The sequence below is a fragment of the Mastomys coucha genome, unplaced genomic scaffold (assembly GCF_008632895.1).
Source record: "Mastomys coucha isolate ucsf_1 unplaced genomic scaffold, UCSF_Mcou_1 pScaffold22, whole genome shotgun sequence".
Taxonomy (NCBI): domain Eukaryota; kingdom Metazoa; phylum Chordata; class Mammalia; order Rodentia; family Muridae; genus Mastomys; species Mastomys coucha.
In genome coordinates, this window is record NW_022196905.1 from 262,384,652 (window position 1) to 262,407,141 (window position 22,490).

At 46.9% G+C, this 22,490-nt stretch overlaps 1 protein-coding gene and 1 long non-coding RNA gene across 2 annotated transcripts in view; one reads left to right on the forward strand and one right to left on the reverse strand.

The window, feature by feature from the left end:
- Positions 1-12,043, reverse strand: part of Ccsap (centriole, cilia and spindle associated protein) — a 17,801-nt gene extending 5,758 nt beyond the window's left edge. The window contains exon 1 of the mRNA XM_031341759.1: positions 11,600-12,043. Coding sequence (XP_031197619.1) covers positions 11,600-11,915 — 316 coding nt within the window. The 5' untranslated portion in view covers positions 11,916-12,043. The remainder of the gene's footprint in view (positions 1-11,599) is intronic.
- Positions 12,044-12,108: 65 nt separating this feature from the next.
- LOC116070379 lies at positions 12,109-13,054 on the forward strand. Its single transcript, XR_004110370.1, has 2 exons — positions 12,109-12,138; positions 12,380-13,054. It is a non-coding gene; the product is annotated as an uncharacterized LOC116070379 (long non-coding RNA).
- Positions 13,055-22,490: the final 9,436 nt, after the last annotated feature.

Genomic DNA, 22,490 nt, shown 5'->3' on the forward strand with positions numbered 1-22,490 from the left:
GCACTTGGGAGGCAGAGGCAGGTGGATTTCTGAGTTTGAGGCCAGCCTGGTCTACAGAGTGAGTGCCAAGACAGCCAGGGCTATACAGAGAAACCCTGTCTCAGGGGGGAAAAAAAAAAGCGGCCTGGGACAGGACCTGTGAAATCAAATATGGAGAACAAGGACGTGTGTGTCCACCTGAGTCTTGAATCTCTTCATCTCCTCCAGATTTCCCAAATGCCCCTCTGTGAGGGAAAAGCTTATGCTGACCAGAGAGAGACCCAGAGAGGGACCGTCCACTGAAAGGGAAGAGAGGGCTGTGAGCAGCTCTAAGGACATGTACACATGCAGAATCGACAGCTACAGGCCGGGAGCAGGAGGCACCAGGAAAACAAAGCCTTTCTGTGACAAACTTGGACTGGAAGTGAGGGTGATGGTACCTTAGAAATCATGAAGGATTATGGGGGATTTTAAGCTTAGAAATAATGTGGCCCTGTCTATATTTTAAGATGGGTTGGTTAGAAGAATAGAGCCAAAAGCCTGCCAGGAAAGCTGACAGCAGACCAGGGTAAACAGACACATTGACATCATGCTGGCACTGGGTGGGGTGGGGTGGAGATAGAGGCAGGAGAACCTGATTGGTCTCTATGGATGTTCTAAGCAGATGGTCTTCCAACCTAGGGACCCAAAGTATCCAGGCATGAAGGAAGGATGGAACGGCCAAGCAGGCTGCTGGTGGACACCCACAGGCACCTTGAGAAATAAGGCGGAGTTGAGACCAGGGTCTGAGTACACAGGACTGCCCAGGAGAAACGTGGAACAGGAAGCCAAAAGCAGAGAGAGAGAAAACCCAAGATCGGAACAAAGGAAGAGAGACTAGAAGAAAACCTGAGGAAGTTCCACATTCCACAGAAAAGTCAGTGTGCTGAGATGGACACCCTGCAGCTTACCAGTGAGGATCTGGTGTGGGAGAGGACACTCGGGTCAGGGGCAAGCCAAGTGCAGAGCAGTGAATCAACCCTTGTTACCATAGGACCCCCAACAGCTCAGTGAAGTACAAAAGCCACTGGCCACAGGACCTAGGGACCTAGGCAGGACCCCAGAGTCCAAATGACCCCTACAAAGAATTTTCACACCAGAGTGTCACAGAAGACAGCCCAGCATCTTGGAAGTGAAAACAATGCAGAGACAACCAGCTGGAGCAATAGACTTAAGAACTTAAATTATCACCTACAGACTGTGAAATAATGGTGCTTACACTCTGTGCTTAAGGAAAAGGAAAATGGTGCTTGAAAATTATTCCCAGCAGGAGACAAAAGATGGACAGAAACAGAAGAAACAAGATAAAACGTATCACTGTAATTTTAATATTTGTAAAACTCTCCAAATCGCTCCTGGCACATGGTAATTAGATTTAAGTATATGCTTTTAAGATCCTCTTTGAAAGAATGATGTTCAAAATGAGGATATTTTCAGGCAAACAAAAACAGTATTTCCCACAAGAAATTATAATGCTTGTCTTACCAACTGAGAAAAGTCAAATTCAAATAAATCCAGGCTTTAGGGTGGAGCTGCCCAATTCAGCAGCCTGTAGCCACATGTGGCTATTAAAAATAAACTCCAGTAAATTAAAAGTAAGAAAGATGATCGTGCTTCTCTGTTAGACATGTCACGGGTCAACCATTCAGTAATGTCACGGTAGATGCTATAGAAATGCACCTGCTACCACAGAGCTATTTTGGGGAGTCTGGTTGTAAAGCGGAAAGCAGGATGCAGTCAGGTAGAGAGCTGGTGCATTCCCATCAAGCAGATGTGGAGCATAGATGATATAAATGGACTCTTCCCACGTTTCTAGAACTGGACTTCATAAACTGAAATTACACAGAACATAGTCACACAACCACTGGGGAAATGAAGCTACAAACACAGAAATAACTTTCAAATCCCTTCCATTTTTGAGCTCAATGTGGTCACTAATATTCATAACCCCAGCACTGGGCAGGCTGAGACAGGAGGATCACAGTAAATATGGCTGAGTTTTAGACCAGCTTGGTACATGATAATCATATATAAATATATGCTTTTAAAATCCTATTTGAACAAATATGTATAGAGTAAAACAGCCTCAAAACAGCAACATATCCATTTAACTTTAAAAACACACACAGGGATGGGAGAAATGGCTCAGCGGGTAAGAAAGAGAACTAGCTGTGTGAGCCTGAGGTGCAGAGTTCAGATCCAGCACACACGTGAGGAGTCAGGAGCAACACCCCGCCTAGAACTCCAGCACTGGCGCAGGGGCTGGCGAAGAAAAGGACTTCTGCAGCTCACTGGGGCCCAGCCCGGCTCCAAGTTCAGTGGGATGCAGTTGGAAAAAAACACATCAAGTATTTAGCACCGGAAACTGTGCACTTCAAGAAGGTTAAAATAGTAAACTTTGTGTTCTATATATTTTACCACAAGTTATAATAATCACACTTGGGAGATGGAAGCAATCGAGTTCACAGTACCTCAGCAGGATACTAACCCAGAGGCCAACCTGGGCTAGGAGGTAGCAAGGTGCTTGTAATCCCAGGGAGGTTGATGGAGGACTGGTGCTGACAGCCCTGGGGCTAATTTAATTACATTTGATGTTAATTCCATTCTCCTGTGAGGGGCTTCAAACGAGGAAAGAGTCCACACTCAGATGATTTCCTGTAAACTTTCTTCCCACCTTAATTGATAAAGTAAAGGCTAGAGCCGGTGATTGGGCAGAGAAGGAGGGGAAGGTGGAGCTGAAGGTCCTAGGAGAGGAGAGGGGAGAGAGAGAGAGAGAGAGAGAGAGAGAGAGAGAGAGAGAGAGAGAGAGAGAGAGAGAGAGAGAGAGAGAGAGAGAACGAACTGAGGACAGAGGAGAAGATGGAAGGAAAGTGGAACAGAAGCACATAGCCTGGAAAAACTGCAAATTATAAGGGGTCTCATAGATGGGGAAGATGGTAGTGTAGTGGTAGATCTGCCCAATCTAGGCACACAGCTTGTATTCATATTAATTGAGTTGTGTTTTCATTGCCGGGGCTTATTTAGATTGGAGATTTACCTCAACAGGAAGACCTTTAGTCCAACATCAGCTTGGGCTATGTGGTAAGAGCCTCTCTTAAAAACAAAATCAGTGTATGGTGGCTTTATGCCACACAGAGGCAGGGGGTTCTCTGAGAGTTCAAGGCTAGCCTGGTCTACAGAGTGAGTGCCAGGACAGCTAGGGCTAAACAGAGAAACGCTGTCTCAGAAACCCAAGAGAAAAAAGCAAACAAACAAACAAAAAAAAAACAGCCCGCAATGGTGGTGGTAAGCCTTTAATCCTAGCACTCAAGAAACAGAGGCAGGAGGATCTCTGTGAGTTTGAGGCTAGCCTGACCACATAGTGAGTTCCAACCTATTCAGAGGCACATACTGAGACTCCCAAGAAAAGAATCCACATAGATAAAAGTTCTTTTGGTATAAAAACAAAACTAACAGGCAAAAGTTAGTTTGGTAAAAACAAAACAAAACAGATTCATAAACTCCTGGCAAGCCTAGTCAAGAAAGAAAGAAATGGGCCAGACATTGTGGTGTCTGGCTTTAATCCTAGCACTCCAGAGGCAGGTGGATCTCTGTGAGCTCAAGGCTAGCCTGGTCTACACAGACTAGCTAGGGCTACATAGTGAAATGCCATTTCTAGATGAATGAGTGAATGAATGAATGAATGAATGAATGAATGAAGCAGTGGCTGGAGAAACGGCTCATCAGTTAAGAGCACTTTCTGCTCTTGGAGAGGACCTGTGTTGAATCAGGTAGCTCCTGTGATTCCATCTCCATGAAATCCTGTGTCCTCTTCTGTCCTCCAGAGGCAGCCCCATGCACATGTGCATATACACACACACACGTATACACCTAGGTAAATAATAATGAAGCAGGAGGTTCTGCTTAAGTGAGCGCCTCAATCTCTTCCTTCCCAAAGTCCCGCCTGGTAAAGGCCAGAAGGCACAATGACGAAGCCTAGGGGAAGCATTGGTACCACACAAAATGTTCAATAAAATATTGAGAGACGCAGATAAGACAGAAACACAGACTCAGACTGGCCAGAGGAAGGCCCACTGCCTGGAGAGCCGCCCAGAGCAAAAGCTGAGCCCAAAAAGGGTCCACAAGGCACAGGGTTCTCAAGGCCAGGGCAGTGGACCTTTCCAAGGGCACAGCGCCAGCCAAACCCACCCCACACCTTGCTGGAAAGCAACAAACGCATCTCCACTGAGAACTGGGTCAGGGCACCCCAACTCCAGGCTTGAGCAGACTGCTGTAACGTCTAAGGAGAGCAAGCTGAGAGGGAAAAGATACTGTCTGATCCACAGAGGACCTGCAAAGGCGGAGCCCTCCACCAAGCTCCGTTTAATTGTGCGCTGTCCCAAAAACCATGCACCCGCACGCTATGAGGAGGGCCCAGCATAGGAAGAAGTTCTGCAAGTGTTGACATAGCAACAGCTCAGCTGGTCTCTCAGCAGAGACCAAGGATAATACCTATCAGACAAGGTGTGCCAGCCTTGGAAAAGGGCCTGCATCTATCCACAGAGCTTACCAGGCTTCAAGAGTGGTGCCGATTTTGGCTGGGTTTCATATTTGTGGCAATGGATAATCCTTTCATAGACTTTTTCTACCCCACCCCCCACTTACCCCCCACGCTCTGGTTGTCCAGGGACTCACAGTGTTGAACAGGCTTGCTTTGAACTCACAGAGATCCACCGGCCTCTCAAGTGCTAGGATCAAAGGCATGCAATACCACTGTCCAGCCTCTCTCTTTCACTCTACCCAAAGTGCCTAATCCTCTCCTCCCTGAATGCCAGAGTACTGTCTATAGATAGAGAAGCACAGGATCCTGGACCTGGGGTGCCAGCCCAGCATAAGCCAGGGTGATACCTTCCTAACAGGACACAGAGAGCCCTCCATGCATGTGGCAGACTGGCTGGTTCCTCTGGGGCAATTTGAGAGGCACCATCTGGGAGAGACACCCAGGAGACTCCCAGAGGGTAAGTTTTAAATGCCCCAGAGAAACAGCCATGTCTCTCTCTTATACAACCAACAGACAAGCCAATAAACAGCCTCAGGACACAACATCTGGGTCCCTCAGCGATTTCAGGCCCCAGCATTAAACATGAGCAGATAGGTCAGGAGTAGACATCTGGTTATGCCTCCCCCCACCACTCTGTGTGTGTGTGTGTGTGTGTGTGTGTGTGTATGCATGTAGAGCATGTATATGTGTGGATGTTAGAGTAGAGCAAAAGTTACAGAAGTTGGTTCATTCTTTCCACTATGTGGGACCCAGGAATTGAACTCAGGTTATCAGGCTTGGCAGCAATCGCCTTTCTGCACTGAGCCATCTCACTAACCCATAGGTACATATTTTAACAAAAAAGACATGGAGATGAATGCAGTATAAAATTATACCCGTAATACCAGCTAGCCAGGTTAATGGAGAATGAAGAGTTCAAGATCAATAGGAGAGACTATACAGATGGTTCAGCAGTTAAGAGCACTGGCTCTTCTTCCAAAGGACCCAGGTTCCATTCCCAGCAGCCATATAGTGATTCACAACTGTCTGTAACTCCAGTCCCAGGAGATCTGATGTCTTCTTCTGGCTTCCCTGGAGACCATGTCTATGCAGGCAAAGCACTCATATACAATATAGATACATATATATGTGTATGTATATGTATATATGTATATTATATATGATATATACATATATATGATATATATATAATAGATGTATATATATATTATACCTCCAGACAGGGTCTTACTACATAGCCCTGGCTGTCCTGGAACTCATTATGTAGACCAGGCTGACCTAGAACTCAGAAATATCTACCAGCTTTTGCCTCCTGAGTGTTGGAATGAAAGGCTTGCACCACCACACCAGGTAATAAAATAAAATTCTGAATTTTAAAATGTTAGAAGTTTGATCCAAGAGGCTTATCAGCCAACAAAGAAATTAATCTGGGCATGCTGGCGCAGATCTGTAATCCGAGTACTCAGAAATCTGAGGCAGGAGATTTTCTATAGTGTGAAATCAGTCTGGGCTACAGTATAAAAAACCCTGTCTCAATGAAGAGAGAAAAGGAGGAGAGAGAAGAAAAGGATAGTAAGCCATGAAGCAGAGGAAATGACCTTAAACGGTATTAGGAAATCTTGACCTGCAAGAAGTGTCCATGTTCAAAAAGCCCAGTACAATGAACGAAGAAAGGCAGAAAGGCGCCACAGAATCTGAGTCCACCTAGGAGAAAAAGAACCTCTGAAAACTTCTGCCTCCCACCAAGAGTGCTGAGACAAAAGGTAGAGAGGAGGAGGGTAGGCATGAGTAGGAAGTGGGGCAGGATTATTTTCCTAATTTTTGAACAGGTTGATTAAAATAATGCACATGTAAACGTCACCAAAAGTAAAACGTAGTTGAAAAGTGCAGCTGTGGAATAAAGAACTGGAGATGGACTAACAGGCCGGCAGCACAGCAACTTATCTGCTGTAGACCAGCAGTGACGCAGTTGACTAGCAGGGAGAAGCTGGGTTAGATTCCCTAGTATCACAAAAATAAACCTGGGAGTGTTCTTCACCAGTTTTCAAAGCAGAATTGTAGTGAGAGTTTTGGTTTCTTTTTTCTTAAAAAAAAAAAAAATTATGTTATGTGAATATGTTTTTGTTTTAATCCCAGGTGAAGGATACCAGGCAGGATTCACAGCAGGTGATTATGATTTGCCTCATGCACTAGCAGGAATAGGATTTTTGCCAGCTGCAGATAGTTTTAATTCTGGGAACTCTGGACAGAGCTCCTAAGGGGCCTGGGGTGGTGGCTGCTCCCCCTTGCTGCTGCTCCTGGTTGCTGTTTGTCAAGTGGCTGTGAGAAAAGAGCTGAGAAGAGACACTGGAAATATCCTGATGATTGATGAAGACTGGACTTCCCCAAGGAACCAACGCCCCTGATCAGCAGGAAGAAGTCTAAAGAGGTCTACACCCACTTTCCCCTCTAACTCTTTCTCTCCTACCTAGTATTTGGGTGTTGGAAGGGACTGGAATGGAATGAGGGTCGGAAGGATGGTAGGTAATAGAACCCACTAAAGTAGCCCTCCAAAAATATGCCAACACTGGACAGCTAGAAAAGTACAGAATTCCTACTAACAAAGCACCCCCACCTCTAACATGGCAGGTGGAACTTAACAAAGAAATTTTCACAGCCACTTCTCAAATAAGAAACAGAAGCCAACAGATCTCATTCATTTGGGTGGGTAGGGGGGAGCCTCCAGAGAGCAATACAGAATTATAAACAAAAAGAAACAAAGACAAAGAAGGGGAGGAGATACAGTCCCCTAAACAAAGAGAAACAAAACCCTCTAATAACATCTCTTTAGAGAAAAGACACAGTGTACCCACCGCAAGAATCCAATCCTTTTTACAAGTAGCTGGTAATACCCTCCTGTGATCCCAGCTGCAGAGGATTCAGAGTTTAAGCCAGTTTGGGCTACTTAAGAAAACTGTTTCCAAAATGGGGATAAGTACACAAACAATAAACTAGATACTTTTCCCTTTTGAAATAAGGTCTCATGTATCCAGCCCACCTGTAACCAACCCACTTCTGCTCCTCCACCCTCAACCTAACTGCTGGAATTACAAGCATGCACTACCACATTTGTGCTGAGGATTGAACCCAGGGCTTCATGCATGTAAACCAGCACTCTGTCCACTGAGCTGCCAGGTGTTTGAGAGGACACACATGCTTAACTTGATTTCAGCATCACACACTATATACATACACACCACATGGTAAATTATAAATGTGTATAATTTTTATTTAATAACTTTAATTTTTTAAAAAATACTAGACTGGAGGGCACAAAGTACTTTCCTAGTATATACAAAGTCTTGAGCTGGGCAGTGGTGGCGCACGCCTTTAATCCCAGCACTTGGGAGGCAGAGGCAGGCGGATTTCTGAGTTCGAGGTCAGCCTGGTCTACAGAGTGAGTTCCAGGACAGCCAGAGCTATACAGAGAAACCCTGTCTCAAAAAAAACAAAAACAAAACAAAACAAAACAAACAAAAAAACCAAAGTCTTGAGTTCCATTTAACTATAAAACTAACTCTCATCCCCTCCCCAAAGGAGGAATGAATGAAATAAAATTAAAATAATTCAAGAAGACTCCCCCAGAATTAAAGATAGTTTGGGGGCTGAAGAGATGGCCCATCAGTTAAGAACACAGGCTGCACTTCCAGAGGACCCAGGTTCTATTCCAAGCACCCACATGGATGCTTACAACCTCCAGTTCCAGGGGATATGACACTCTCTTCTGGTCTCTGAGAATACTGCATGTACATGGTACATAGACATATATACAAGCAAAACACCCAAACACATAAAATAAAAAAAACAAAGGAGGGGCTGGTGAGATGGCTCAGCAGGTAAGAGCACCCACCGACTGCTCTTCCAAAAGTCATGAGTTCAAATTCCAGCAACCACATGGTGGCTCACAACCACCCGTAATGAAATCTGACCCCCTCTTCTGGTGGTCTGAAGACAGCTACAGTGTACTCATTTATAATAATAAATAAACCTTAAAAAAAAAAGGAAAAAATATAAGAGAGTTTGGTGTAGGGCAGGGTAGATGGCTCAGTGGGTAAGAACACCAACTGCTCTTCCAAAGGTCATGAATTCAAAACCAGATCACAACCACCTGTAATGAAATCTGATGCCCTCTTCTGGTGTGTCTGAAGACAGCTACAGTATACCTATTTATAATAATAAATAAATCTTTAAAAAAAAAGAGAGAGAGAGAGAGTTTGGTGTAGGGACTTGCAAGTGACCTATATCAATTCCTAAGAGTCAGGACAGACAAAAGATTCTAACAGTCCCCCTGGGAGCAGTTATAGGTATGGATCAAGATTCAGGACTCAGCAGTGGAGCAACACCTCCAGATGTCTTAGAAACAAAGAGATGTCATCACAACCTCAAAAATGATGAGGGTTGGTTTTCATCCTTTAAGCTGGCAGATGACTTCTACTAAGGAGGAGTAAGTCAAAACATGGCGGTCCTCCCATCTGTAAGAGAAAAGCTGGAAGTGCCTGATGCAATGCCAAGGACCCTCTTTAGACAACAACGTCAAGCCTGTCACAAGGGCAACAGGCAGGCCAGACAGAAGTAGGTCAGTGGCCCCAGGGGATGAGTTAAGGTGCTTGTGATGATGAACTACTGTACTTGGTTACATTGTGAGAGAGAGAGAAAAAGGACCCAGAGAAGCAAAGTGGGTCAGCTTTGAGCACCCATCCAGTTTCCATGGGCCCAATATCACACAGAATACAAGGGCTATAAAGACTCTGTAGAAATGAGCATGTCTGTATTAAGAGAGCAGAAATAAAGAGCCAAGGTAAAAACTGGGGCTGGAGTAGGGGGGCAGTGATAAATGTATATAGAAGCAAATGCCTGCCAAGTGTACGAGTGCTCACTTGTGGGCGGAGCTACTCAGGAAACTGGAGCAGGAAGATGGCTTAAGCCCAGGAGTTTAAGGCCAACCTGGGCAAAAAAGTAAGACCTGGTCCCAAAATAAGAGTGTCTGGACTCGGTAGCACAGACCTGTAATACCAGTTACTCATTCAGGAGACTGAAACAGAAGGATCATTCATACATTTGAGGCCAGCCTGGGCTACAGAGGAAGTTCAAGACAAGTGTGGCTTAGTGAGACCCTGCCTCAAAACAAAAGGTACAGAGGGATCTGGGAATGGGGTTCAGGAGGAGAGCATTTCCCTAGCATACCCAAGGTCCTGAATTCATTCTTCACTACCCCAAAAAGAAAAATGGAAAAAGCAGAGGAGTGGGAAGCAGGTTACCCAACAAGTAGACAACTGCGGAAGGGTGATTGGGCGGGTGGGGGGCCGAGGCACCACGTAACAAGCTTCATGGAGCCATGAGATTCTTCATATAAAATCCTTGCACCTGGGCAATGGTAGTGAACACTTTTAATCTCAGCACTCAAGATGCAATGGCAGGTGGATCCGAGTTCAGGGCCAGCCTAGTGTACACAGTGAGTTCCAGAATGGCCAGGTCAAGACAGAGAAACTCTGTCTTGAAAAGCAAAAAATCCTTTCAGTCAAAGTAAGGACAAATGTATTTTATAGCAATGTGAATCAGTGGCTCGCCAGTCTAGTATTATAAAGCATCCGCCAGGAACATTTCTCATCTTGACACTGGCCCGCAGGAGCCAGCAAAAGAGCTGCTGATGGAGAATCCTGAAAGCGGGACACATCTATTTTCCTTAATGCTTACACACCAAAAATTTTAGCAGGGATTTGGAGAATCTTTGGGAGAGGGCTCTATATCTCCATGGAAACCCAAATAATCATGAACTTGGGGCACTCCTAACTAGGCAAACACGGGCACAAAGCACACTAAAGTGCTGTCAACGGTTTTCATTCGGCACACAGAGAGCAGGTAACCTCTTCAAACCGCGGTGGGAAAAGGAAAAACCGGTTTATTCGTCCGAATAAAATAAACCTCACAGTTAGCAAGGGCTTAGTTTGCATCGAAATACCTAGGAGACATGCTCCCCGCCCCCACCACCTTCCGTCACTCTCTCTAATTTCTTTTTTTATTAGATATTTTCTTTATTACATTTCAAATTTTATCCGCTTTCCTCATTGCCCTTCCGAAAACCCCACTATCCTATCCTTCCCCCTCTCCCCTGCTCACTAACCCACCCACTCCCATCACTCAAGCATCAGGATGGTCGTCACAAGCGACCGGATGACACGAAGCCACCCAGTAACTGAGAACAGGCAAACAAGGTAACCAAGAGCAAAGCAATCCGACCCTTTCCGACTCTAACCAAGGATCCCAAACTCCTATGGCTTTGTTTACAAAACTGAGATTAAAAACAAAGAACCCATCGACTTTGAAGGTCGAGTGAGTGAGAAAATACGTACTCCTAGACCAATCGCTGAGAAATAACTTTTTCATCACTAGACTCTCAGAAGATCTCAAAAAGGTGGCTGGCAACCATAGTGATCTCCAGTTATGCTGAAGCATGGCCCTGAGTCCAGGCAAACTCCAGGGCTCTCGGCTGACAGCCCCACTCCGCAACTGGCGGGAAAGTGGCTCACAGTCTAACCAGTGTGTGTGGCTGGACCGGCGTACAAAGAGGGGTTCGTCCACAAACACTCGCACAGCTTTCTTCAGAGACAGCGAGGCGAGGCCTTCAAGGCGTTCACACAGACAACCATGACCCCATTATGACAGCTCGGGTGTTCTTAACTTCAGTCGGTCATCTTTGGAAGGAAAAGCTCCTCTCGCCAAAAGGGATGCGCAGAAACAAACATCCGCCATCTGGTGGATCGAGGGCTCACTGAGCGGGCCACTGCCTGCGACCAAAGACCCCAGCCAGGGGTCATATGACTTGGAGGTCATAAAGGGCTCCGCCAAGAGTCACCAAATTAGGAAAATCTGGGATGGGAAGGCGGAGAGGCGGCCTGCACCTTCCTGGCTTAACTCAGCAAGGGGATTCTGTCAACCCCAACTAAACCAAACCAAAACAGGAAGCGCCTGCCCAGAGAGCAGAGCAACGCGCCGGGCCCGTACCTGGTAGCACTGTGTCCTGCTTCTCCGCGTCCCGCAGCTCCGCGCCGCGCTCCCCCACCGGCTGCTCCTCCTCCCGCGCGGAGGGCGCCGAGGGCTCCCCTAACGCGCCCCTGGGGGCCGGACTGGGTGAAGCCGAGCTGTCCGAGGGACTGTCCGGGCCCCAGGCGTCCCAGAGCCAGGGCGCGTGCGCCTGCTCCAGCAGCCGGCGGCCCAGTCGGTAGCGCAGCAGCTCGCGGTAGCACGGCGCGTATTCGTCCCAGCGCGGCTCCCGATAGCGCTTCATGTACTCGCTCTTCACCCCGCTGCCCGGGGACATGGTGCCGCGCGCCGCCGACTGCCTGCTCCGCACTGCCCGCCTACGGGTCCGACCCGACTCAGAGGCGCGGCCCGCCGCGCTGTTCAAACCCGGAGCCCCGCCCGGGCCGGAGGGCGGAGGCAGGGGCAAGGAGGGGCGGAGAGGGGGCGGGTCTGTGACGGGTGGGAGAGGGCGGAGTCTTGGCGGGGGCGGAGTCCCGGGCTGGGAAGGCCCTGTAGTTCAGGTAATAGCGGGGGCGAGGTTCCAGGAGGGATTCCGGAATATGCGACCTATCTAGGTGGAATGGTACTCGTGGGTGGTCACCTGGGGTCTGCTCCACCCGGTAGAGGTGGAGACTGCCGGACTTAAGGTGACGAGACAGGGGATCTTAGGTCCCCAAGCACCCTCCTGGGCGAGGAGTCGGGGACTCTAGGAGCAGCGGCCTTACCTCCTGTGTGTTCTATCCTCCGCTCTCCGGAGGTCAGCGGAGATCGTGGCGCCGCAGCTACAGCGCGAACAGCGTTTCCTCTAGCTCGTCCTCCACCAAGATGTCGCCGATGGAGCGGCGGCTCCGCGGTCCTACGGCAGCCGGAGGCGAAGGCGCCGCCCCAGCCTGAAGCCTGCACCTCCCCGTGCGCCCGCCCCGCTCCTGCGCCCGCGCTTGGGGCGCCGCTGTGAACCCCCAGCTCGCTCGCCCACTCGCTACTGGGGGCCTCGGGAGCTGGCTTCCGCTATAGGTGCAACCTGTGCCTGTAAGCAACCAGCACCTAGACCAGGGCCAAATCGTGTGTCCCGATTCCTTCCTCTCTGTCCACAACGCCCGGGTTCTCCAGCCTTAGTGATTTTTTTATTGTTGTTGATGATGATGTTGTTGTTGATGTTGCTATTTTAATACATTCCCCTCCTCTGCCCCCTTTTTAAGACAAATCTCGTGTTACCAAGGCAGGCCTAGAACTCATTCCGGGACCCAAGCTAGTCTTGAACTCCTGATCCTTCTCCGTCAACCTCACAAGTGCTGGATTTAGCAGGTATAAGCCACCTCACCTGCCCTTGCCTTTTATTACTTACTACAGGCCAACTTTTGTAAAAATAAATAAATAAATAAATAAAAACCCAGGGCCTGCTCAAGGACCTGGTGCAAATGTTTGCTTGGACTCTAATGGACAGTGTCACGGGGTTGTTACTGCTGCAATCCTGCTCTACAGTCTGCTTTTGTAAAAGGAAGCCTTGACGCAATAGCTGCAGGAAGATTTGAAAGGCAAGGCATTCAGAAAAGATAACATTTTTTAAAGAAATAAAGAAGGAAGGAAGGAGAGGAGAGGAGAGGAGAGGAGAGGAGAGGAGAGGAGAGGAGAGGAAAGGAAAGGAAAGGAAAGGAAAGGAAAGGAAAGGAGGAAGGAAAAGAAGCAAGTCCAAGCAGGATGTTTCCAGGGAGCAGATTACTCTAGAATTTCTGAAGTTCAATTGAACTATTCCCATGTGTCTACACCTGTCCCGGACCCTCTTAGCTGAAAGACCTGAATGTAAGATGCTAAGGCTGCAGGGTGGTTCACAGCCTAGGTGGCTGTCCTGAGAACCTGAACTGGTTAGTCTGATGGGATTGTCCAGAGCCATTTTCTGGAGCAAACAGAAACGGCTGAAGCCGCTGCTGAGATTTCCCACAGAGGCCAGGCTCCTCCCCCTCTTTCTGAACAAGCCTCCAGAACCTCCTCACTGCATTCCCCTTTACTGAAGCTGGCTGAGTTGATCTATGGTTTTAGCAATCAAAAGAAGTTTATAAACATTTAGTTACTAGACGTGGAGGCACTCCTGCAATCCTAGGGCATCCGCGGTCTCTGAGGCTGCATAAGACCTTGTCTCAAAAACTAGGTAAATAGCGGGGCAGTGGTGGCGCACAACTTTAATCCCAGCACTTGGGAGGCAGAGGCAGGTGGATTTCTGAGTTTGAGGCCAGCCTGGTCTACAGAGTGAGTTCCAGGAGAGTCAGGGATACACAGAGAAACCCTGTCTTGAGAAAAAGAAGAAAAAAACTAGGAAAATAGATTCTGAATAGTGTGGAAGAAATCCTGATGTACCAGGACCTGAGAAGTCAGAGCTAGGGTTAGATACGTTCAGCTTTTGCTGCCTGATTGCAAAATTCAGTGGATGGGGTTACTCGTGGTGCATGCCTATAATGCAGCTCTCTAGAGCTGAGGGGAGGCAGAGGCAGGGGGATAGTGAGCTCTGAGCCAGCCTGTGGACCATAATGAAGCCCTGACTTAAGAAAGGAAGAAAGAAAGAAAGGAGGGAAGAAAGAAACTAGGGATGCAGTGTCATGGGAGAGCACTGTGTATGCAAGACCTTGAGTTCCATCACTGAAAAAGAACAAAGAAAATGAACTAATAACTTCAGAGTGGTGTAAAACAACCGACATGACTTTGGATGGCAGCATAAAGGTGACCTGGGTGGTCCCTGCTGTTTAGCATTCTATGGAGGGGGCTAGGCTGGTCCAGAGAAATTTGGCTGCACTGGTCATGTCTCATGGGCTAGACTGGCTTCTAAATATCAGATGCATGTTCCCCATATTCTAATGTCCAACTAAGTCCCCTTGTGAAGATTCAGTCTGCCTCTGATTCAGAGTGTCATCCTGAACAGAACCACAGCCTGCCAACGCAGGGACAGTGACTGCAGGTTACAGTATGAGACAAATATGCAGGCACTCTCAAGAGAGCTTTAAGGCTTAGTACCAAATTTTATATAAGTAAACCCAAAATAATCATTCCTAACCTCATTAATGTCTATTTTCCATCCCTAAGTTGTATTTCTCTCAGCACTTGGGAGGCAGAGTCCATGAACTTGAACCAGCCTAGCAAACCTAGTAAGACCCTATCTCACCGATAACAACAAAAGTATGATTTTCATTATTTGGGGGAGGGGCTGCTTTGGTTTATTGAAACAGTTCCTAGTCTGGTTTGGAATTCCCTGTGTAGACAAGACTGGCCTCAAAATGATGGGCAGTTCACCTGTCTCCTAAGTGCTAGGATTATAGGCATACACATCACACATAGCTTATGAGTTGCTAAGAATTGACCCCATGTCCTCACACATGCTAGGCAAGCACCCTATCATCTAAGCTACATTCCCAGAACTCATTAAAATGTTTTAAGTTTAAAAAAAATTGTTTAAACCAGGTGTGCTAGCACACACCTTTGGTTCCAACACTTGAGAGGCAGAGGCAAGTGTTGCTCTGTGAATCTGAAGCCAACTTAGTCTGCTAATGAGTTTAAGGACATCCAGGACTATGTAGAGAGACCCTGTCTCAGAAAATATATTTAAGATATAAAAAACGTTTAATGTGCATGGACATTGCCTGTATGAATGTCTTTGCACTACATGGATGTCTGGTGCCTGCAGAGGCCAGCCAGAAGTGGACATCAGAGCCCCTGAAACTGGAGCATTGAAAGACTGCGAGCCATCACACGGGTGCTAGGAGTAGAACGTAGAGCTTCTAGAACAGGCTGTACTCTTTTTTTAAAAAAGATATTTTATTTACTTATTTTATGTATATGAGTGTTCTATCTATATGTACACCTGCACTGCATGCCAGAAGAGGGCATCAGATCCCATTACAGATGGTTGTGAGCCACCATGTGATTTCTGGTGATTGAACTCCAGAAGAGCAGTCAGTGCTCTTAACTGGTGAGCCATCTCTCCAGCCCCAGATAGTACTCTGAGCCATCTCTGTCACCACAAAAAACAAACACCTGAAAAATAACCCAGAAGGAAGGATTTCTTTGACTCACAGATTCACAAGTTTGAGTCCAGGGATGCTTGGCTCCATTGTTCTGAGGCAGATCATCACAGTGGGGAGTGCATGATAGAGCACAGCTTCTCACCTCCTGGTAAGACCACTGGCAGGGGAAGCAAGAGAACTTAAAGATTACACCTCCAATGATCAGCCTTCTCCATCCACCTTCCATCTTCCCAGGTCTCCATCACCCCCAGGAACTCATCAAGCTGTGTATAAATCCACCTGTGGATTAACCCGAGGGCATGGGGTCCACTCACCTCCCAGAACTCTGCCTCTAAATACTGCAACATGGCAGCCCAAGCATTTGGCACTTGAGCCTTTCGGGGACCTCCTATCAAGGCCAACCAATACTTTCTGGTTCAAAGAGAGCTCAGCCAGGACCTCAATGTCCTTGGGATTCTGTTTCTCTGTCAAGGGCTTTCTTCTCTGCTCTGCGTAAATGGACTTCCTTCACACATTTGCAGAGCAATTCTACCGACAAGACAAAGTCCCACCCTCCACCACCATCCCCCATTTCATACCTTATCACCTTGATTGGGGCTGATGAGCCAAGTTGGGGCATAGTAGTCCACAAATATCAAGCCTTCTTGATTGTGCAGACCCAAAAGAAGGACTTGTAACCTGGCTGGGCCCAACTGAGCTATGGTATTCTCAGGGTCTCCTAGTCCCCAGTACCTGAGGTCCAGAAAGGAGTTGGTAGAGCTCTCAGATTGACCCAGGTAGTTGAATGAGAGCAAAGATCCTTAGCAATTAAGAACACTTATTGTTCTTGCAGAGGCCCCAGTTAGATTCCCAGCACCCAGCAGGAAGCTCACAGCTGTCTATAGTTCCAATCCTAGAGGATCTAACATCCTCTCCTGACCTCAAACACCAGGCATGCATGTAGTGCATATATATATATTTGCAGACATAGCACTCATATACATAAGATAAATGAATCTAAAACAAATAAGAATTTTTAACGTCCTCAATGACAGCTCAGAAATGATTGATTGGCCCCTTTCTTGGCCATATACAGCAGACACAGTGGAAACACAGTACAGAAAGTGAAGCTCAGGATAGTGTCTGCTGCTCTGGGTTGTCCTGATAGCCACACCCTTATTTCTCTGGGGGTCGGGGGGAATCAAACTTTGAAGCTTGTAGGAAGTCAGACTAGGAATCTCTTCTCCAGCATGACCTGGGTCCCCTGGACATGCAACAGCCACAGACTCATCAGTGCCTGCATGCTGTCTCTACACTGAAGTGCAGCTCCCCAGGCCCAGACAGAGGCTTTTGAGGTTCAAAGGGGAAAGTTCTCCCAGTGTGAGAGGCACAGATGTTCTGGGTGGAGCCTACCAAACATGGGCTCTTACCTCAGCTGGGACTGATGCCCCCAGAGACCCTAAGCCTCTGCTCTCCACAGCCTCCAATCTCCTATCATCAGCCATGACTCTCTCCCACTTTCCTCCTCTGCCCTACCTCCTCGCTTCCTCCCTTGTGCCTGCCCTCCCTTCCCTCAGTCCCCTCTCTGCTTTTAACCCTCCTCCACTCCATTTCTACCTCTCTCTTTGCCTCCCTTCCTTCCCAAGCCTTGAAGCTGGATGCCTCCCTCCGACCATTTCCCCATACCCCCACTCTTAGAACCGTATAACAAAGAAACAAAAATGTCCCCAATTACTTTGACTGCTAGATAATAAGCTGTCAAATGAAGAACAGTGTGATTACCATGGCAATTTATCAGAACACAGCATTCTATGTGCAGCCTCATTTGGCTGCATTAGAAACACCTGCTTTGAGAACTTGCCCAGATAAAGTTTCACTGCGTCTTCTATAATATAGACTGCTACTACTGCTGCAGCTGCTGTTAAATCAGTTGATAATGCTAGTACTGGTGCTGCCGCTCCTGGTGGTGGTACTGATGCTGATAAGCTGGTACTGATGTTGGTGGTGGTACTGATGCTGATAAGCTGGTACTGATGTTGGTGGTGGTACTGATGCTGATAAGCTGGTACTGATGTTGCTGCTGCTGCTGCTGCTGGTACTGATGTTAGTAATGCTGGTGCTGATGCTTAGCTTGAGGTGCCTACTGTCTTGCATTTCTTTTTTATTATTTTTAACTGAAAATTGGTGTTCATACATACAACATATTTTGATCATGTTCCCTCTCAAAAAACAAAAACAAAAACAAAAGCAGAAAAACAAGAAACAAAACCTCCTCAAAAACAAAAATAAGACAAAAGAAATAAGCAAAAGACCATTAAGATAAAACATAAAATGTCAAAACAAAGCAAAACGAAGCAAAACGTCCATTAAAAATGGCTCTGAGCTGGGCGGTGCTGGTGCACACCTTTAATCCCAGCACTTGGAAGGCAGAGGCAGGCGGATTTCTGAGTTTGAGGCCAGCCTGGTTTACAGAGTGAGTTCTAGGACAGCCAGGGCTATACAGAGAAACCTTGTCTCGAAAAAACTAAAAACAAAACAAAAACAAAAAACAAAAAAGGCTCTGAGTTTGTTTTCTGTTGGCAATTACTCCTGGGCATGGAGCTCGCCCTGGAGTGTGTCGACCCTCCCTGTGATACTTCCTTAGAGAAAACCCGCTTCTTACATGTTGGAGGCGGTCACTCCATTCACCTGTTGAGGGAAACCGACCCGCAGCTTCACTTCATTCCGTGGGTGATTCACGAACAGGGGAACTCGAGATTCTGTAAAATAAGCGGGTAGGGAGGACAAAGAAGCGACACCAGGAAAAGTGTTTATCGAGGTGTAATCTTTACTTAGAGAAACGGGATATATATACTTGAGGCGAAACAGTCATGCCTTTTAGCACATAAGTGGGAACAGGAATCGAGCATATCAAAACAAGGACTCCAGGCAGGAGGGCAGATCAAAGTTTTAGTCCCTTATGAATACTGGGCTCTCGGTTCTGGCTTTAATCTCTTGAGCTGGCTCCAGACCCCTGGTGAGTCGAGTCGAGTTGCTGTCTCTAGCGTTCATTGAGACTCCTCAGGTCCGGCACAACCTGTCACTGTGCAGATATGAATTCTCACATTTCCATGAGAAGACAAGCACCCCCTGCCCAGTGACTGCCCACAGCTCAGGATATCTACACCCCAATGCCTCTGTTCCCCAGAAAGCTGACCTGCAGAGCTACTGGGAACAGGAGGACCCTTCTCAAGGAGTAATAGATGAACGAACACTCTCTGCTCTGCTGCCGTGGGTTTCCCTGGAGCCTTAACCAGAGCTGAAGCTGAGGGAGAGGGTTCCAGCTGAGTTGTCCTTGTTTAAGAACCCCAGGTCCCAAAAACTTAGTCCACAAGCCACCATCATTCTTGGCCTACAGTCTCATTTGTGAAGGCCTTAGAAGACATTTATCTTCATCCTTGATTAGTAAACTGACTCCCTTTCTACCTTGAAGGAAAAGTTCTCTGTCTGCCTGCCTGCCTGTCTGCCTGTCTGTCTGTCTGCCTGCCTGCCTACCTATCTGTTTGCTTTGATTAATGGAACACTCAAAATTAATACCCTATCTCCTTTCTGCCCCAAGAAACAATCACAACTGTTAGTGTGTGTGTGTGTGTGTGCTTATTTTTTGAGACAGGGTCTCAGACTCACTGTGTAACTGAAGATGACATTACAGTTCCAATCCTCGGTGCTGGGATTCCAGGTGTGCACTACCATACGCTGCAGGGGGTTGAACTCGGGTCGGTGCGTGCTAGGCCAGAACTCTCCGATTCAGCTCTGTCCTCAAGCCTTCTCTGTTTCTTATTTTGAGGCAGGCTCTCACAGAGTTGTTCTAGCTGACCTTAGACTCACACTGTAGCTCGGGCCTTGGGGCTTGTGATCTGTCCTGAGTCACCTCCTGAGGAGCTGGGAGAACAGGCATGTGCCACCACACCGTGCAGGTGTTTTCTATTTGTATCTTTGTCTCGCTCTTCTCCAGGCCCAACTATAACCAGAACCTGCAGATTGTTCTACAGAAACAGGGCATTCCCCAGCAGCCTAAGTAAGTCTGCTGCTCTCTGTTGCTAAGCCATGGTACTCAGTTGTTGAGGTATACTTCATCATTTTCCTTTCTTTTCTTTCCTCTTCTTTTCTTTTCCTTTCCTTTCCTTTCTTTTCCTTTCTTTCTTCTCTTCATTCTCCTTTTAAAATTTATGTATACATACAAGTGCTTGGTCTGTACATATGCCTGAAAACCAGAAGAGGGCATTGGATAGTGAGCCGCCATGTGGTTGCTGGGAACTGAACTCAGGACCTTTGGCGAGCAACCAACTGCTCTTAACCACTAAGCCATCTCTCTAGCCCTCGTGGTTTTTCAACTGACGATTTAGCCAAGATAAAATTTCCCCTCAGAGCACATCTCTTTCCACATGCTGGCCCATGCACTCATGAGTTAAATAGATCTTTGACCTGTTCGTTTACTTTAATAAACTGATAGTCTAACCGGAAACTGAGATTTTTATTGGATCAAACAAAAACATTTATCAGAGAAGGTGGCTGTGGATATAGTTCAGTGATACAGCACTTGCCTAGCATGATCAAGAGCTCAAGAGCCATTCCATCACCTTCCACCAGTAAAAAAATAAAAATAGGGGCTTATGAGTTGTCTCAGCAGTTAAGATCCCTGGCTATGTGCTTGTCCAGAGGACCCAGGTTTGATTCCCAGCACCCACATGCTAGTTGCTAGTTAGCTAGCAACTCTCCAGTTCCAGGTGAATGGATGCCTCTTCTGGCCTCCAGGAGCACCAGGCATGATGGCACACAGTTAAGACACAGAGACACATAAAATAAAATTAAACAAATTGACGAAAAAGATGAATATATCCTGCTTGAATTTGTGGGAGGAAAACAATCTGAGGAGAAAAATGTGTTCAGATTAGGATATCAGAGGCAAAAATAGAGGATTCTAGCTCTCCATATAGCCCAAAGCTCCCTCTAAAATCAACAGCCAAAAGATGAGTGAGATGGCTGGAGAGATGGCTCATTGGTTAAGAGCACTGACTGCTCTTCCAGGGGTCCTGAGTTCAATTCCCAGCAACCACATGGTGGCTCACAACCATCTGCAATGGGATTGGATGCCCTCTTCTGGTTTATCTGAAGACAGCTACAGTGTACTCATAAATAAAATAAAATACATCTTTAAAAAAAAAAAATTGGGTGAGAGGGTAGGCTTTGGCCAGCAGTCTGAGTGGGTGAGGCAGTGCCTCTCCAGAGGTTCATGTGTACAGACACACACACTCACACTCACACTACTAAACACTGGTGTGTCACGTGTGCCCTGCTGCTGGTGACAAGCCAGAGCTAGGCTCTGTAGGGTGAGTTAGGCCAATAAACACTTAACACACTTAGCACGAAATCTTCCAAGCCCAGTAAATGTTCACAATGCATGCACAACTGATGGTGCTATCAATGTCTCAAAGAGAAAACGAAGTCTAAAAGTCTACCCTGGGTGGCTCACACCTTTGATCCCAGCACTGGCAGGTGGGTCTCTGTGAGTTCAAGGCCAGTCTAATCTACAGAGCTAATTCTAGGACCACCAGGGCTACACAGAGAAACCTTGTCTCAAAAACAAAAACACAAAAACAAAAACACAACACACAAACAGACAAAAACAACAAGAAAGAAAAACCAAAAATAGAAAAGTCTGCCTTGTGGCTGGGGATATGGCTTAGTTGGCAGAGCGCTTGCCTAACTTGCACAAGCCCATGTAACTTATGTGGTTTGATTTCAGCACCACATAAGTTATATGTGTGTGTGTGTGTATACATATGTATATATGTATGTGTGCCTGTACATATGTGATGATATATTTATATGTGCATGAATATTTAAATAAAGTTTTCTTTGTCAGACTTATCTAAAAGAAAATGTTCTAGATGTTAGATAAGGACTTTAATCTTCCCAAGGGGAGGGCTGTCTTTAACCCCTAGCCACTCCTAAAGAACAAGTGCTGAACCTTCAGCATTTTCCTTGTCATAACAGGCAGAAGCCTGAGAGTGGCCATTGACCTTGAATCAGTAGACAGCACCTTACTGTAACCGTCCTGGGACACATGCTTCTTTAAGTTTTAAAATTTTTACTTTTAAATGTGCACATGCACACACACTAACGTGTGTGTGTGTGTGTGTGTGTGTGTGTGTGTGTGTGTGTGTGCAGTTACCCATGGATTCCAGAAGAGGGTGTTGGATTCTGTGGAGTTAGAAGCAGTTGTGATCAGCCTTATGCTGGTGCTAGGAGCTGAACCCCAGTCCTCTGTAAAAGCAATATTTGGTCTTAATGTCTGAGGCCTCTCTCTAGCTCCTCCTCCTCCTCCCCACCCTCTTACCCCTTCTCCCTCTCCTCCTCCCCATCTTCCTCATCCTCCTCCCCATCCTCCTCCCTGTCATGAGACAAGATCTCACTGTGTAGGCTAGTCTAGTCTAAAATATATGGCAACCCTCCTGCCTTTTCCACGGTCTCCAAGTTCTGTGTTATAAGCGTGAGTCACTACAGTAAGCTAATCAACATTCTTTTATCATCACTGCTCCGGCTGCTGTCCGAACTGGCTTTGGAAACCCTGTAGGAGACAGCTCGTCAGACCTTTCATCTAACAGTTCAACTCTTGTCCTCTTAAAATGGAAGCACACATCAATAATAGAGGATCAGAGGTTGGAGGAGGAGGGGAAGCAGCATCTGCCTCAAAATAGGCGCTTCCTGGTAGACTGAGATGGCTGTAGCTGTGAAGGGCTGCAAGGATCTCTCTAAGGAGTCAGGCTGACTGAAACAGACAAATGACTCCATAGCAGAGTGCTTGGAACCTGACCTGTGGAGGTGGAGTGCTGTTACTTGGT